At 47.3% G+C, this 15,609-nt stretch overlaps 1 protein-coding gene across 2 annotated transcripts in view; it reads left to right on the forward strand.

Moving 5' to 3' along the window:
• Nucleotides 1-3,907: 3,907 nt before the first annotated feature.
• Nucleotides 3,908-15,609, forward strand: part of Lpar3 (lysophosphatidic acid receptor 3) — a 62,827-nt gene continuing 51,125 nt past the window's right edge. The window contains exon 1 of one of the 2 annotated variants that reach the window (XM_050160217.1): nt 3,908-4,032. In XM_050160217.1, coding sequence (XP_050016174.1) covers nt 4,006-4,032 — 27 coding nt within the window. In that variant the 5' untranslated portion in view covers nt 3,908-4,005. Of the gene's footprint in view, nt 4,033-4,348; nt 4,535-15,609 lie in introns of those variants that run through there. The other variant, XM_050160218.1, reaches the window with a different exon arrangement.

Below are 15,609 nucleotides of genomic sequence, written 5' to 3' on the forward strand. Positions count from 1 at the left end.
ATATTGGTGTGCAGCAAAATTAATGACTTTTTCCTGTGATGTTTTACTTGGTTATTCTTAAGAAGGTCTCTCTAAACTTAAAATAAGTATTAATATTTTCTAATTATTTTGTGGCTGTTTTGGACCAATTATTTTGTGAAGACTTGTATTTATTTTTACTTATGTGTATGTGTCTGCATGCATTTATGTCATTTGCATGCAGGCCCCCAGGTAGGAAGAGGGAATTGGATCATCTGGAGTCGGAGTTACAGGTGGGTGTAAACCATTTTACATTAGTGCTGGGAACCCAACTCCAAGCCTCTGGAAGAGCAGCAAGTGCTCCCAGATGCCACACATCTCTGGGCCCTGCAGGATTCATTCTTTATGTATGTGAACCTTCCCATGGTAAAGATCTACACCATCAATGACTTGTATCAATATCAGGATGATCTTACTTTCATTGATTCAAGGGGCCAGCTTCTTCAAAAACAAATACCTTTATTTTCAGCAGGATCTGTAACTAGACTAGCTATTGTTTTTTTCAAAATTATTAATGTGAGAATCTTGTACAGTATATCAGTATATTATGAGCATAGTAACCCCTCCCCCGACTCCTTCCACTCTCCCTTCCCACCCACCCAGCTTTGTGTCCTCTATTTTTGCTGTTCTTTTTATACCCATCAAGTCTAACTTGTACCCCCCGTATGTTCTCGGATGTGTGGCCTTACACTGGGCATGGATGACTGCCATGGGCCACAGTCTTCAAGTCAACTGTCTCCCTCTCCCTCCCATCACCTACCGAAGCTCCTACATCCTCAGCAAGGGGCGGAGCTTCATGCCCACCTCCCCTCTGTGTGCTGGATTCGGTCAGGCTGGAGCTTGCACAGGTCTTATGCCTAGGGTCTCAACTGCTGCGAGTTCACACAAGCAACTGTTCTGCTGTATCCAGAAGATGCTGTTTCTCTGCAGTCATCCATGAACTCTGCCTCTCTCTGCATTGTTCCCCATCTCCTGCAATGATCTCTGACCCTTGGCGGGAAGTCTCTTTGAGGGTTGAGAATCCAGCAGTTTCCCAGTCCCTTCACGTCTCTGTGCTCTATGCCAGCTCCTGCACATAGAAGCCTCTCTGATAAGTTCCAATGGGACAGCTATTCTGGTCCAAGGCTTTGTCTCCTCTTCTTGCTCCTGCAATATAGTGTTTTTAAAAATAGATTAATATGATTATATCATTTAGCAAACAAATATATACTTTTGCAAATGAATTATGCTTGGATCTGGATTGTCCTGGGCAAACTGGTACTAGGCCATCCCGTGTAGGATCACTTTAAACGTATTTTCATATCTGATAGCAAAAATTTCTCCCCATTACTTATTGTTCATCTTGGTCCCTTTTGGGAACAAAACTATATTATCAAGTGATATTCAGATAAACATGGATGAAGTTTTACTCCATATGTAAATACAGTTCTACTTCACATGGAATGTTGTTTTCTCAAAATAAACAGGCATGTGTTTGTTTTGACTTTTGGGTTTGGGGAATTTATGGTCACCCCTGTGGTTTTCCTTGAGCTTGTTAGCATTCGTCTGAGACCTTCTGCACGGGGCCACCTGCTCTGCATACATCACGACATCAGAACCTTCTACTAACCATGCTTCCAGGGACCACTTACATTTCCCTTCATTCCGCTTTCTCACAGTCTGCCTGCGGCTGGAGGCAGCCTCTTTGCCAATTAGTTCAGGGCAGGGAATTTCGACACAGCCTCAGTTCAGATTGTTCCCGAAGTGAAGGGCGTGTGACTTCTTGCCCGTACGATTGATTGCAGGTCCAAGAGTGGATGGAGGAACACAGGCCTCTTTCCATAAACCAGGCAGGAAAGTCATCCCCGGATCCCATCTGCCTCTCCCCACGGCAAAGGGCTGCTATTGTTGTTTACTAACCGTTAACAATTAACTTATCGTGTAACACATTACAGCGTGAAGATGCGTGGGATGGAGGGGCACAGCTCCTTCAAGGCTGCAGTCCAACGCCCCCCCTTTCCTCTATGAAGCAATGCTATAACTCTTTGCTTTCCCAGGATTTAAGAACACAAGGAAGCTTAGTGAGTGTTTGTTTAAAAGGTTTTGAATGACTTTCCAAGCAGTAGCCATCAGAGGGCTTGCCATTTGTGGTATTAGTTTTAATTTGTTTTTGCTAAGTGGTACTAATTTTATTTTGTTTTTCACTAGTAAAAACATTTGGAAAAGAAGCGATACATTCCTAATCCAACAAGGGCCTCAGGTTCTAGTGGCCAATCCTTGAACCTAAGGGCCAGTGGGTTTTGTTTTGTTTTGTTGTTGGGGAGGGTGCACCATCTTTGCTTTGTCTTTCCATTCTATCCTATCCCTGACTAGGTCACGACCACTGCTCTTGTCTGGCTACGTCTCCCTGTGCCTTCACCTCACACCTGACCCCATTTGTTAGAAATTGGGGCCAGCTAGAATGGCATTCTCCTTTGATAGCGGTCAACACGCCTTTTCGTTTGCTCTCATCTGAAGGATTCCTTGCTAACACTAGCCACATCTGACTCCACAGGCTCTAGGTTCTCTAGGTCGATTGTGGCTTGGATTTTCCACGCAGAGGGAGGCTGCGAGTGGAGTTACCAGCTTGATATCTGTGACATTTATGGAGTAAAGGACCCCTGAGCGTTGCTGTTTGAGGCTTTCACCTTGCCCTTGGGCGTCTTGGTGTGTGAGTGGCCCTGCTTACTCTCCCTACTCGATTCTTATGCTCCGTGTGCAAGCTTCCTTCTGACTCTGGTAATGAGTGTCCCTCTATCCCAGTCACATGCAAGATACTGTAGTGCTTTGCTGAATTACAGATGAAATAATAATAGATCGCACATGCTGATCAAAATCTAGCCATATTCCTGTGACCGAGGCCCATGAGACTCTCACTGTTTAAGAGGTGAGATACAATGGGTGAATAAAATGTTATTAAAACACTGTCTTCAGAGATCAAAAATATGTTTTTTTAAAAAAAGATTTGTGTGTATATTTCTGTTGGAAGAAGGGAGTTGGATACCCAGGAGCTGAAAATACTAAAGATTTTGAGCCACGTGACACAGGAGCTGGGAACAGAAGTCAGGACCGCTGGAAAAGTAAGACTATCTTGTGGCCACCTGGCAGTCCCATTCCCCCTCATGGTCACAGAGATTCTGACAGGCTGTCTCCTAGAAGGTGGTTTCAGTCATTCATTCATTCATTCATTTTGTGTGCGTGTGTGTGTGCATGTGTGCGTGCGTGTGTGTGTACGTGGGTGTAGAGGCCAGAGCTTGACCTTCAGTGTCTTCCTCAATTGCTCCCCGCCTTGTGTTTGGAGGCAGGGTCTCCCACTGAACCGGGAGCTCACCAGCGGGCCAGGTTGGCTAGCCAGCAAGCCCCAGGGGTGGATCCAGTCCTCCTGCCTTCATCTTTCCAGCATGGGGCTTGGAGGTGGACGCAGCACAGACAGCTCTTTGCATAGGGGCTGAGGATCAAACGCAGACTGTCTTGTGCACTTTTCCAGCTGAGGCATCAATGGGCACAGAAGGGCCCCACTGAATGTGCGTGACTGAAGGAATGGCAAAATGCGAACCCACCACACTCTAGACATTTCCCGAGCATCTGAGGCTGAGTAGGAAGGACTTTTCACCCCACGGTATTTTCTTGAAAAGTTACCAGGAAGACCCAACTTCTAGCAAGCTGTGACCCGGACTTTGTTTTCCAGCACAGAGAGAGCTAAGCCTTTAGACTCTGCTTTCCTTTGCAAAGTCTTTGCTAAAGGTGGGTCGGTTTTGAAACAGCTTATCCAGTGCTATTCACTGCAGGAGGCCATAAAGACTCCCACGAGAAGCTCAGATAGGCATTGTTTCCTGTTGTAACACAAAGGCAAATGTTCTTCGCCTCTGGCATTGACTGAACTCTAGGGTGACTTTGGGGTTCAGGCTTTAGGGTAACAGGTCTGATCCTGGCAGAGAGCCTGCCTCCCACGGGTGGTGGCCTTGTGTTATGCTTCCCAGCAGCCACCTCAAACAGGTAGGTATCTTTACTCGGAGATGAGAGAGCATTTCAGTTCCGGGGATCGCTCTGAGGTAAGGCTCTCTTTGGAGGGCTCCTAGTTGCTACTGGCCCTTTAGGAAGCCTTAGATGGCTTCTCCAAGCGGGCCGCGCCCATGGGCGCTAGGTCCCTAGCCAAGCTTCTGCAGATGCCTCCCGGGCCGCCCGAGCTCTCTGCGGCGCAGATCCGAGCCTGGCCGGCGGGGGGCGCTCTCCCGTGGGAACTTGCAGAGGCACCGAGTCGGGCGGGACCGGGCCGCCCCGCCACCTCCACCCCCTGGACTGGCAAAGTTGCCCGGGACTCCAGGAGCGTCGCTGCGGACGCTGGAGAGCAGGAGCTCGCTCGTCTCCGCCTGCCCTGCGTCCTCCGCCGCTGACTGGCCGGAGCCCGGTCGCCCCGTCGCTCCGAGGTCCCCAGAGGGCATGCGGCAGCCGCCGAACACTCGGCTCCCGGGCTCGGCGGCGCGGGCGAGCGAGAGCGGTGAGTGCGGTGCGCGGAGAGGGATGGGAGTTCTTCTGGCAGGCTTCTCTGGTCTCTTGTCCTCTCCAAACTCCCGGGACGGAACTTTCCTCCCCTATGTGTGGCGTACTTTGCCCTTGCCCACCAAGAGCAAAAATCAACGCTGATGCAAAAGCCCAGCTGCATCGGCCGGCCTTGGCTGCTGGGCTGGTGGGCAGGGTGCAGGGACTCCCAGCTCCATCACGCTGCGCTGTGCAGGGGCGCTTTTTTCCAAACTCCGTAGAGTCTGGAGTTCTCCCCGGGAGTCCTGGGAGGTGGCATTTCCACCTTGCAGTTTCATTGGTGTGGTGCTCTGACTGTTGGTAAAAGCCGAGGGGTATCTTCTGAAGATTTGGAAAATAGTTGCTCTGACCAGCTTTGATCAGTTGTGAGGGATGAGCCAAAGGACTCTGGGATCCCCCTCACCACGGGGGACAAAAGTGCTTTGTTTTTGTAGCAGTTTCTTCATTGCCTTCTCTGAGCAAGTTGCTGCTATCAGAAATCGCTTAGAATGTTCTCAGGCTTGTGATCTGAGGACTGAGTGAATATTGCAAACAGTTGAGTCTTATTAACATGGTCGTGGAAACGGCCCTTCAAAGCACTTAGAGGTCAGTTTGTAAATGGAATCATTTTTTCAAAATGTCCCCCTCATAATTTGCTCCTGTCACTGAATCGGTTTTGCCCTGCTTAAATCTCAGTCTCCGAATGTCACATCAGCAGTCAAAGACTCAACTTTTCAGGCTTCCTCCTTGCAGTTTCTAAGACTGAGAATAAAGTAAACGTCGGCCCTAGCCAAACTTGCCTTTGCAAGCAGGTGAACGTTAGGTACCTCTCAGCCTCCCCTTAATGCAGAGCACCTGAACTGCTAAAGAGAGTTCTTGGGATTACTCTCTACCAGTAGTTGTCGATCCTGCTCACAGAGCTCCTCTCCCTGCGCCCCCCCCCCCCCAATGATGCAGTCAGATCAGGCTTGGCTCAGTTAACACTGCTTGCTTAAGCAAACGGGGCCTTTCTAATACATCCAGCCAGCAAATGCGGCCAGTTAGGTGGGTCTTATGCAGGGAGACCCTGTGACCATGGGGACAATCCTTGCGTACTACCATATAATCAGTGAAACAGATTGTTTAGGAAAACTTTTTCCTATTGATATTTCTCATTTTCTTCTCTGGCATTCCAAATCTTGATGCTTTTTCTTTGATCTGGCGACAAATAATACTCTTCTAAATTTTTACCAAATGCATTCAACAATTGCAAGTCTTTATATCAGGTCAGGTCTATTTGGGTCTGGCTGTTTTATAAGTTGTTTAATAGAACCGATTTGTACATGTTCTCATGAATGAAAACATTAAAATATGAAATGATTTTTCTAATGTAACTTCATCTGAACTTGAGATGCTACAGTGTGTTCTCTCTCTCTCTCTCTCTCTCTCTCTCTCTCTCTCTCTCTCTCTCTCAAAACACACAGCACAGAAGGTATGCACACATAGTACAAGAGCCAGGTAGCAAATAAAGCTAATTCCCTGAAAGTTCAGTATTCACGCCTAAGGGTGGGCTCCTTCTTCCCTAAGCTCCCCAGCTTCCTCCTGAGGATTAGCAGCCTACTATGACTTAACTTAAGCCAGTCTCTTCTTTCTTTGGGCTGGGGCAAAGGGAAATCACTATAGCTCAAGTATGAATTGCTGTTAACTCAAATGACCCATTGGCCACTCTCCTTAGCCATTAGTTCAAATGCTTTCTGGCTTGTGATTATACCCAACAAAGTGGTTAAGACTGATTGTAAGCTTCTAAATGCCCAGGCCAGGCTCAGGGCATTATTAATGTGGCATAAAGGGAGGACCAGACTTCCCAGTCAGCCCGGCCTTTGTTCTAGCCGGCTTTGTGACCGTGGGCACATTGTTTTACTTCCCTGGGCCTTAATTTGCTCATCTGTAAAACTGAAGATTACACTCAACTCCCAAGATTAAAAGAGAAGACAGGAGGGTCCCTGGAATACAGGAAGTACCAAAATGGTGCTTGGCTTTCCTCTGCTAAACATAAGTCTTGACATTCATGTAAACCTGGCCACAGCAGTCCATTGTCCCAGGGAGAGTGTTCAGAGATTCCAACCGCAGGTGACTTAGGACACACTACTCTCCTGCTGCCCCATTCCTGGACATGGACCTTGGGCTGGTTTCTTTTTTAACTGCTGTGACCAAGTCTTGCTACTTAAAGGAGGAAAGAGTTACATTGTTTCAGGATTTGAAGGCACAGCCTGATATGGTGGTAAGATCTGGAGCAGGGGCTGCTTGTTCACATCTGCCAGAATCAGGACACAGAGAGGGAACAGGAAACATGCCTATTAACCTCAAGGGCCCTCCCTCAGACACATTCTTCCTCCAGCTAGGCCTCCCCACAGCAACCCCCAAAACCAGTACCTGTGGGTAACATGTCATGCCTTGCTGTTGTCTGTCTAGCACTCTCTACAGGCAGGGATCCTTCTCCTCTCTGGTCCTGATGATGCATGGGCCTTCTCCTCTCTGGTACTGAAGATGTGTGGGCCTTCTCCTCTCTGGTCCTGATGTTGCGTGGGCCTTCTCCTCTCTGGTCCTGATGCTGTGTGGGCCTTCTCTCTGGTCCTGATGCTGTGTGGGCCTTCTCCTCTCTGGTCCTGAAGATGTGTGGGCCTTCTCTCTGGTCCTGAAGATGTGTGGGCCTTCTCCTCTCTGGCCCTGATAATGAGTCATCCTCATCCTGGATTTTGTGTGTAGGTGAAAATGTTTGGTTCTGCCATGGGTGTGAGAGGAGGCGGTGAAGACAGGGGATTGTCTCCATAATCGCTTAAAGCAGTGATTCTCAACCTGGGGGTCGAATGACCCCTTCGCAAGGGTTGCCTAAGACCACCAGAAAATACAGATATTTACATCATGGTTCATAAAAGTGTCAAAATTATGATTATGAAGTAGCAATGAAAATAATCTTATGGTTGGGGTCACCGCAACATGAGAACTGAACTGTATTAAGGGATCACAGGGAGGCTTGAGAACCACGGGTCTAGAGTTTGTGCTTTGTAAGTAATGGGCTAGAGGCATTCGGAGTATGAGAGTCCAGGTTTTTACCACAGCCCCATCTCTGTGGGATCTGCAGCCCTGCATATGTTCCTTGCCATGTTTAGTTAGCTTGATAATTTGTATGGTGGGGATTGTAGTTCCTTTCCCACCCACCTGCATGGGTTAGCAATAGGTCCCGTGAAGTTCTATTATGAGCTTTGTACTCGGGGGGGGGGGTTCTAACAGTAGGAACTGAAAAGTCAGGGCATCCAGATGTGGACATCCTGGGCATCCAGATGTCCACCACCCCGTGCAGATTCACTCAGCACTGGTTACAGGAGTGTCAGGATTTCCACGTGGGTGTCTTGAGGACCAAGTGGACATCATCGCCCTCTCTCTGTAGGCCTCTCTCCTGTTCTTTGAGGTCGTACTAGACTCCAGGGAGGAAATTGTAAGCAGGGCTTAAGAAGCTGCTCTTTGAGGGATAGGAAGTTAATCTCTGAACCAAGATTACTGAACAGCATGCAAGGCACAGAGCAAAGTTCCAAGCTTTCAAGTTAAAACTCGCCTCTCACCTCAGTTCTTGGTGCATAAAACCCAAGAGCTGGCTACCCTCTTAAGGCCAGGAAGAGAGCAGGGACAGCCGCTGTTAGTCATGCTAGACATGGCCCTGGGACCCTACACCATCCACCCCATGCTGCGACGTCCTAGGACCTGAGTTTTTAAGGCTCACTCTGCAGTATGACAGCATGACCCCTTGGTAGTTTGTGTCTTTCAGTGAGAAAGACCTCTGTTACTCACCACCTAAGCAGAAGCCAAAAGAGTAGCTGCACCTGAGCGAAAGGTCCCAAGGTCCTGGGTTGTAGCCACCTCCTCATCTTGGTCCTCCAGGCCTCGATCCCCTTATTCCCCCACCCCCTCCTGGTTTAACTGTGTGACCCTTACTCCCTAACTTGTCCTGTTTGCTTTGAGCTTTCAACTCCACTTCTTCCCATGACCCCTGATGTCATCTTATTCTCATAAACCCCGGGCTCCTTTCGTCAGATGTGGCTGGCTGTGTTTCCCACCAGGACAGCAGTCAGCCTCATCCCTCCTAAGATTGCTAATCAGGTCCCCTATTGCTCATCGTGTGTTTGTGTTGTTCCTGGGACACTAGGCTGAGGGGGAGGGAGGGTCTTCCAGTCTTGGCTTTGACTCAGCAATGTGCTGACTTGCATAGTTATAAAGGGACGGCTTGGCCAGTGGCAGGGCTGGGTCAGAGGTCAAACAGCCCCGAATAAGCACGCAGATTTGGCCAAAGACTTCTCAAGGAAAAATATGCAATCTTAGTAGAAGCAGTGATCACGTTTTATGAATGAAACTTTAAGGCAATCCCTTGTCCTCCTTTTGAAACTCAAGTCTTGACTACCAGCCAAAATATTGCAGAATAAAACTCCATTCTCAGTTTCTCACAGCAAGGGTGCATGCAGTGATCCCATCCCATCTCTGGGATAGAAACCTTGATCACCTCGGCGTTCTAGTATCTGCCAGGCTGCCCCACCTTAAATTGCTGTATTTTTATTTTTGAGTTTGGTATTGTTTGTGGGGAAGGATTCTGGACTATGTTAATGGGCTGTTCCTCACTGAACCTCCACCGTGAGAGCTGACGTGCACTGATGACTTCTGCAGGAGTCACCCATGTCTGTGAAGGCTGCCAGGGGTGATGTGTAGTTTCCATATTCCTCCGTGGGTAAGCTGGCACTCCCCAGCAAGGAAGAATGTACCTTCTTTTCACTGTGCTCCCTTAAAGCAGGAAACACTCATGAGACTCCCTTTGTATTCAATATGCTGAAATCTTCTGTCTTTGCTTATGTTGATGCTCAGAGTGTACTGGAGATTCTGTGATGCTTGTTCTTGTCTTTTGCCATTTCTTGAGTCTTCCTTCCCTTTTCTTTTCTGTCTTTTTCTTTTGGCCACAATATGTTCTAGGCTCATCTTGTACTTTCTCTAAACGAATCCATCCTTTCTTAGTACGTAACATCGTTTTCTCCTTTTAAAACTGTGTGTATAAGGGGTTTGATGTGGTGTTTTGATATGCTTTCCTCAATACCCATATACATCATTAAATGATCTCTACAGTTACGCAAACTCACATACTTCCACATCAGATAGTTGTGTGTGTGTGAAAAGTACCTAAAATCTGTCTTCTTGGCAATTTGCCATATTATTGAGAACAGCCCTTAGTAGTACGCTATCAGGTAGAAGGGCATGGAAATGGGAAGGCACAAACTTCCATTTATGTCAAGGTGACTATGTCTAGCGATGTACTGTACACTGTGAGAACAGTCTGAAGACATTAGCATATGGGAAGTTTACATGCTCGTTGTTGCCTTGGTGTGATTGTTTCTACAGGTCTCAGAAGATGGGGCTAGGAAGTAAACACACACACACATACACACACACACATACACACACACACACACTTCTCAGTGCTAGACCTTGCACTATAAAGTGACAGTTCTAATGCTGAACCCAGGGAGACTCTTTTCTCTTCCCTCTGTGTATGGGATGCAAAGCTTCTCTGGAAACTGGAGAATCAATTCCTGCTATCACAAGTATTTCTTCTTGTTTGCTAAGAGTAACCAGTCTCCCTGCCATGAGGCTCCCCTCCCTGATGACTCTATGTTCGTCCCCTTTCCTGTTCCCACAGTTCTGAATCTCTGCACCAGCTTCAGATTCTTGCATCCAGTTCATCACCTCATGGCTGTCAACCATAGCCAGGGCTCTGTTCATGGCCTGTGTGCACTGTGATGCTGCATCCCCCTTCACTGCCAATGTCTCTGAATACCTCCACGTTTCTCTGGGAGGAGGACTGAATCATCCCTCGCTGGACCCTGCCGCTCTGTACCACAAGCTTTCTGAGGCAATTGTATAGCCTTATGAATGACTTTGGATTTCTTTCTCTTTCTCTCTCTCCCACTTTCCTGTTCATCCTGGACAGTGGGAAGCTTGAACCTGGAAGGGGGGAGAATTGGTGAGTGGGTGGTCTCTTGGAGTCCAGTGGAATCTGCACACCACCTGCACACAGATCTACAAGTGCAGATCCCAGGACTAAGCAGGAGGAAAGTCAAAGAAACCAGAAAGTTACATTCCCACCGGCTGCCCGCAGGTCTGTCCCCATTCAGGTCTGCCCTGGTTTAGCCTCGTCAGATAACGGAAGTCTCCAGCCTTGGAAAAGTTAATCATTTGTTCGACAGGACAGATGCAGACTGAGCCGCTTCTCTTCCGAGTGTGCTCGAAAGCAGGGAAGCTAATTACTGTTGTTTTCTACAATGTGTTCTATTTGACTTTGACGTTTCCGCTTTGTCACAGGAGCTTTTTACCCCAGTCAACTTTAGCCAACAATTTGAAGGAGAGATGCATTTATATGTCATTGATATTTTTAATCACAGCCAGATCATATTTCTTGGGGAAATCAGTAAAAGCCTGTGGAAGGCAATATCCTGATTATAGAGATCAAGTCTGTGTGTTCCTTTTCTCATCTGAGCAGAAAATTGGCTAAAAGAAGAGTCTTTGAGGGTTAGAACAGTGAAAAGAGCCTTGGGCCAGAAAGTGGGGAGGTGGTCATGGTGAATTAGCACCCCACTTGTAGTCAGTTCACTCTGCACTGCCATCTCCCCATGTGACCAGATGTGAAGAAATGGGAAGTCACTGAAAACTGGGCGATGTGTTCTGATACTCCAATGCCGCGATAGAATGGGTCAGCAAATGCTTGGCTTCTGTGTCTCGATAATGCAAAAGTACCTGGAAAGTATCACAGGTTGAAAGGCCTTTGATATGCCCCACCCACCATGCACCATCTCTCAGTGACACGTGGTACACTAGATTTCAAAGATAAATGGAAGCCGTGGGAACTGCCTGGCATTGGGAGAGGCAATCACACTACTTAGTCTAGGGGGGAAAAATCGAAATTCAGAATTTGAAATATTTTCTGTGGAAGGGGCATCCCTTTTGCATCATCATAAAGCGAAAGTAAATCCTAAATGGGCTCCCTGTAAGTTTGTCTGCAGACAAAAGGCTAAACCTCAGAGTTCCAGGCTGCTGGCTACAGAGTTCCCTCTCTCAGACTCACCTGGAACTCTGTGGTGGGGGGAAAATATCAACTGGCCTCTGAAGGAAGTGGAGAGGAGAGAAGACCTGGGCTTAGTGGCTGCTCTGATGGCGGGCCCATCAGGAAGCTGATTCCTTCCCCCCCCCCTCCCTCTTGGACCTAGCCCTCACCCCTACAGCCAGCCTGATGACCACTCTACTCTCTGAGTTTTCTAGACTTAGAAGGGAACCAGGACTTTGCATACTGTGGCTTCACTTTGTCCCCACAGCCTCTGCTCCATTTGTCTCCCTCTGGTAACCAAAGAAACTGAGCGTCAAGAGGTTCTGTAGCCTTGCACAGGTCCTGCTGATGTCAGCAGTAATCAAAGCAGCAGTGTTTGAAATGCTCTAAACACATCCACTCTCCCAGTAATCTTAGGAGGGAGGTTTTCGTACCATCTCCATTTTTCAGATGGGCAGATTAAGGCACGAAGAAACTGGATGGTTTTCTAATTGATAAGAGGCCGAATAGTTCCACAGGTCATACTCACTGGCAGTGTGGATAGTTCCTATGTCAAAGAGATGACCTTTTCCCACTTTATATTCTCATCACACTCTCAAAATCAGCTGTTTATACATGCGCTTATTTCTAGACTCCCTTTTCTGGTCCATTGGTCTATACAGTTGTATTTTGGTAGTACCATATCATTTTAGTTACTGTAGCTTTGTAGTATGGTTTGAAATCAGAAAGATTTCTTAGACATTTAACGATTTCATGAGTTCCAGGTTTTTTTTTTTTCCTTGCATTGAATCTGTAGATCACTTTGAGTAGTCTGGAATGTTTTAGCAATTTTAAGTCTCTGAATCATGAATGTGAGGTTTTCCCCCACTTTAATGTTTTCTTTAATTTCTGTTATCAGTGTTCTGTAGTCTTCTGTGTACAAGTCTTTTGTGTCCTTGGTTGAGCCTATGACTTGGTTGGTGTTTTGATGATATTATAAACGTAATTGCTTTCTTAATTTCTATTGTGGATTGCTCATTGTGAGTGCACAGACATAGAATTGGCTTTGTGTGTTTGACTTCTATTTTGCAACCTGACAGAATTAGTTTATTCGTGCTGAGACTCTTTGAACCAGGAGTGTTCTCCACACAAAAGAGCATATCGTTTGTGAACAAAGGCAGTTTTACTTCCTCCTTTCTGATCTCAATGCTTCCGTGGCTTGCTCTTGCCTGACTGCTCTGGATGGGGTTCTGAACAGAGGTGCCGAGGCAGCACAGCATGTTCTGATCCAGAGGAGAGGTTTTAGTACCTCCCACAAAGTGTGGTGCCCTCTCACCACAAGTCAGCATAGGTCTCATCAGCCGTCGTTCAGCCACTGAACCTGAGTCCTTGTATCCTCTGTGCCTTGTTCCTCTCTTCCTTCCTGCTGTGTTGGGGCCGTGGAAGAGCAGAGCCCGAACTCTGTGGCCCTGAGCCTGCACTCAGGCAGGGCTATGTCTTCCCCGAACTAAGGACGTTTTGGCATAGTTACAGGATGGCTACCTTGCCCATGCAATTCCTTGTGTTCCTTTTGCTTCTGGTGGATTCCATATGCTAGTTACCACATGAGAGTTCCATTCCGGATCAAGTTCTCAAGCGTTCCTGTTTTCTGGCTCTAGTGCTTACCCCTTCTCTCCCATCCTTCCATCAGTATGAACCTTGAGGTTTTCTGAGATGCAGACATGGGTGGGAGGACGCACCCCGACTTTCATCCCGCTGGAGCACCTAAGAGGCCTTGGGGATAGACCAGGAGTACTTCATGAGAATCTGGCTCCTTGAGGTGGGAAGAAGCTGTTCTGATGCTCTGAGGCCCTCGGTTTCTAGACAGTTTCTATTCCTTTCTGCTTTTGCTCACAAGCAGACACTTCTCCCCTGAGATGGTCTCCCTCTATCAGTGTGTTACTAAAAGCCACAAGAAGTCAGTACTCCCTCAAGCTCTGGTTCTTTCTAACCCTCATCTGGAGCCATGGGCAAGGATGTCTCAAGTGCAGTGATTTCAATAAAACAGAGGTTTATTTTTCTGTCTGTTCAAGGCCATTCGGAACCACTGTGCGCTGTGCGTTTGGACTCAAGGCGGCCTTTCTTCTTGTTTATGTGCCATTCCCTGGGACATTGCGTTTGGGACATTTCAAATCTGCTTGTCAAAAGGAAGTAACATACTTGCCTGGCATTTCCAAGGCACTGGGTTCAGGCACCAAATAAATAAATTAAAAAGAGTAAAGGAGAGAAAGCATTTCTGCTGAAGACCGGTGTACTTTCCGAGACCGTTCTGCTCTTCCTGCAGTTTTATGTTGGCAATGTCAAATTGCTGTAACCATTTTAAAGTATTTATTCTTAACTTCTGTATGTATTTCCTCTCTAATGGATGCTAGCCCATGGCTGTATTCATGGCTGCCCCAGGACATTTTTCTTGTTTCTGTGTTCAGTGTGGGCCCCGGTGAGGGAGAACATAAGGGAATAAGAGGGGGTCTGAATCTAGAAACTAAAAGCCACGTTAGGAGAATCAGCACTTGGGGCTGCAGAGATGGTGCACTCGGCAAAGGAGCTCGCCTTGCAAGTGTGAGGATGTGTGTTCTGGCTCAAGACTCCACAGGAAAGTGTTGTACATAGGGGCATGCCCTTGAGATCCCAGAGCTGGCTCAGCACCAGGGAGGCAGATGCCAGGGACCCTTGGGACTCATTGGCCGCCCTTCCCAGCTTTATTGGTAAGCTCCAGACCAATAAGAGAGCTTCCCTTAAGGGAGGTAGATGGTGTTTCTGAGGATGACTCTTGAGGTTGCCCATTGGCTTCCGTGTGTGTGTGTATGTGTGTGTGTGCACAGCAAAGTGGTAATAACATTCAAAGGAGCAATTGGCAGGGAATTGAGTCATAGGAATTCACAAGAAGTGATAGGAGACTTCTGACTCAGAAACAGCAAGGGGGTAGTTAACACTCCCAACCCAGGCACCAGCCAAGAGGAAGGAGAAGACAAGGCTGTCCCATGAGAGGGCTACTGGTAGTAGCCGAACCAGTACCCCCACATCAATCTGGAAAGAGGGTATCAGGAAATCAACATGGCCTCCTCCCTCCTATCTCCTACTGTCCAGACAGTGCCTTATTGCCAGACCAGCACAACTTGGGGACAAGAGGCAAGCAGGATGTGGGACAGGGGCTTCCCCATCAGGGATGAGTTCACTTCCTGGCTCATCTCTGGGATCTCTGAAGGATCAGTCAGAAACGTTCCCCACTGCAGGGCATGGGTCTGGCATGTTCCTTCCTGTGCAGAGACTGAGGTTGAACTCAGGTGACAAGCGCTGCAGACATAAGGGGGAATCGCGGCCAACACCAGGGACCTGATGCTGGGCACCGTGGGAAATGGTTTAGGACAAGCTCTGTGGAGTAAAGGACTCCAGACAGCTCTTCTGGGAACTAGAGACAGGCCACAGGAGGGCACATGATACACAGATAGACAACAACAAAAAAGTTTGGACCACAAACTTTCCTGTTGCAGATTTTACACAATGAAGAAATATAATTGTCCTCTCAAGTGTTTAAGTGTTTAAGGCAACACCGTGAAATCTTTTATAGGCAAAATTTTGGTCAATAAATGTATTTTCTTTCATATGACTACCTACACTTTTCATTTTTGTATTCTCGCTCCTTTGAGCAGTGAAGCTACTGAAATGTGATCGCACGGTGATTTAAAGATTACCATAGGAGTTACACATAAACGACACTAACTTTAAACATCTGACTAGCATGTTTAATGAGGGTCAAAGGTCAAAACATATCTCCCTCTGCGACCTTGATGAATTGGGCCTGGATCACAGTTCTATAACGAAGTAAACACAATTAAAGATTTACTTTACATCTGCATAAACGAAGTCAGGGAATCTGTTGGTCACATAAAATCCGTGTGTTATTCTCTTTCTAGTGTTTCCAC

This window comes from Alexandromys fortis, unplaced genomic scaffold (genome assembly GCF_014885135.2).
Source record: "Alexandromys fortis isolate MF-2015 unplaced genomic scaffold, M_Fortis_MF-2015_v1.1 scaffold_124, whole genome shotgun sequence".
Taxonomy (NCBI): Eukaryota; Metazoa; Chordata; class Mammalia; order Rodentia; family Cricetidae; genus Alexandromys; species Alexandromys fortis.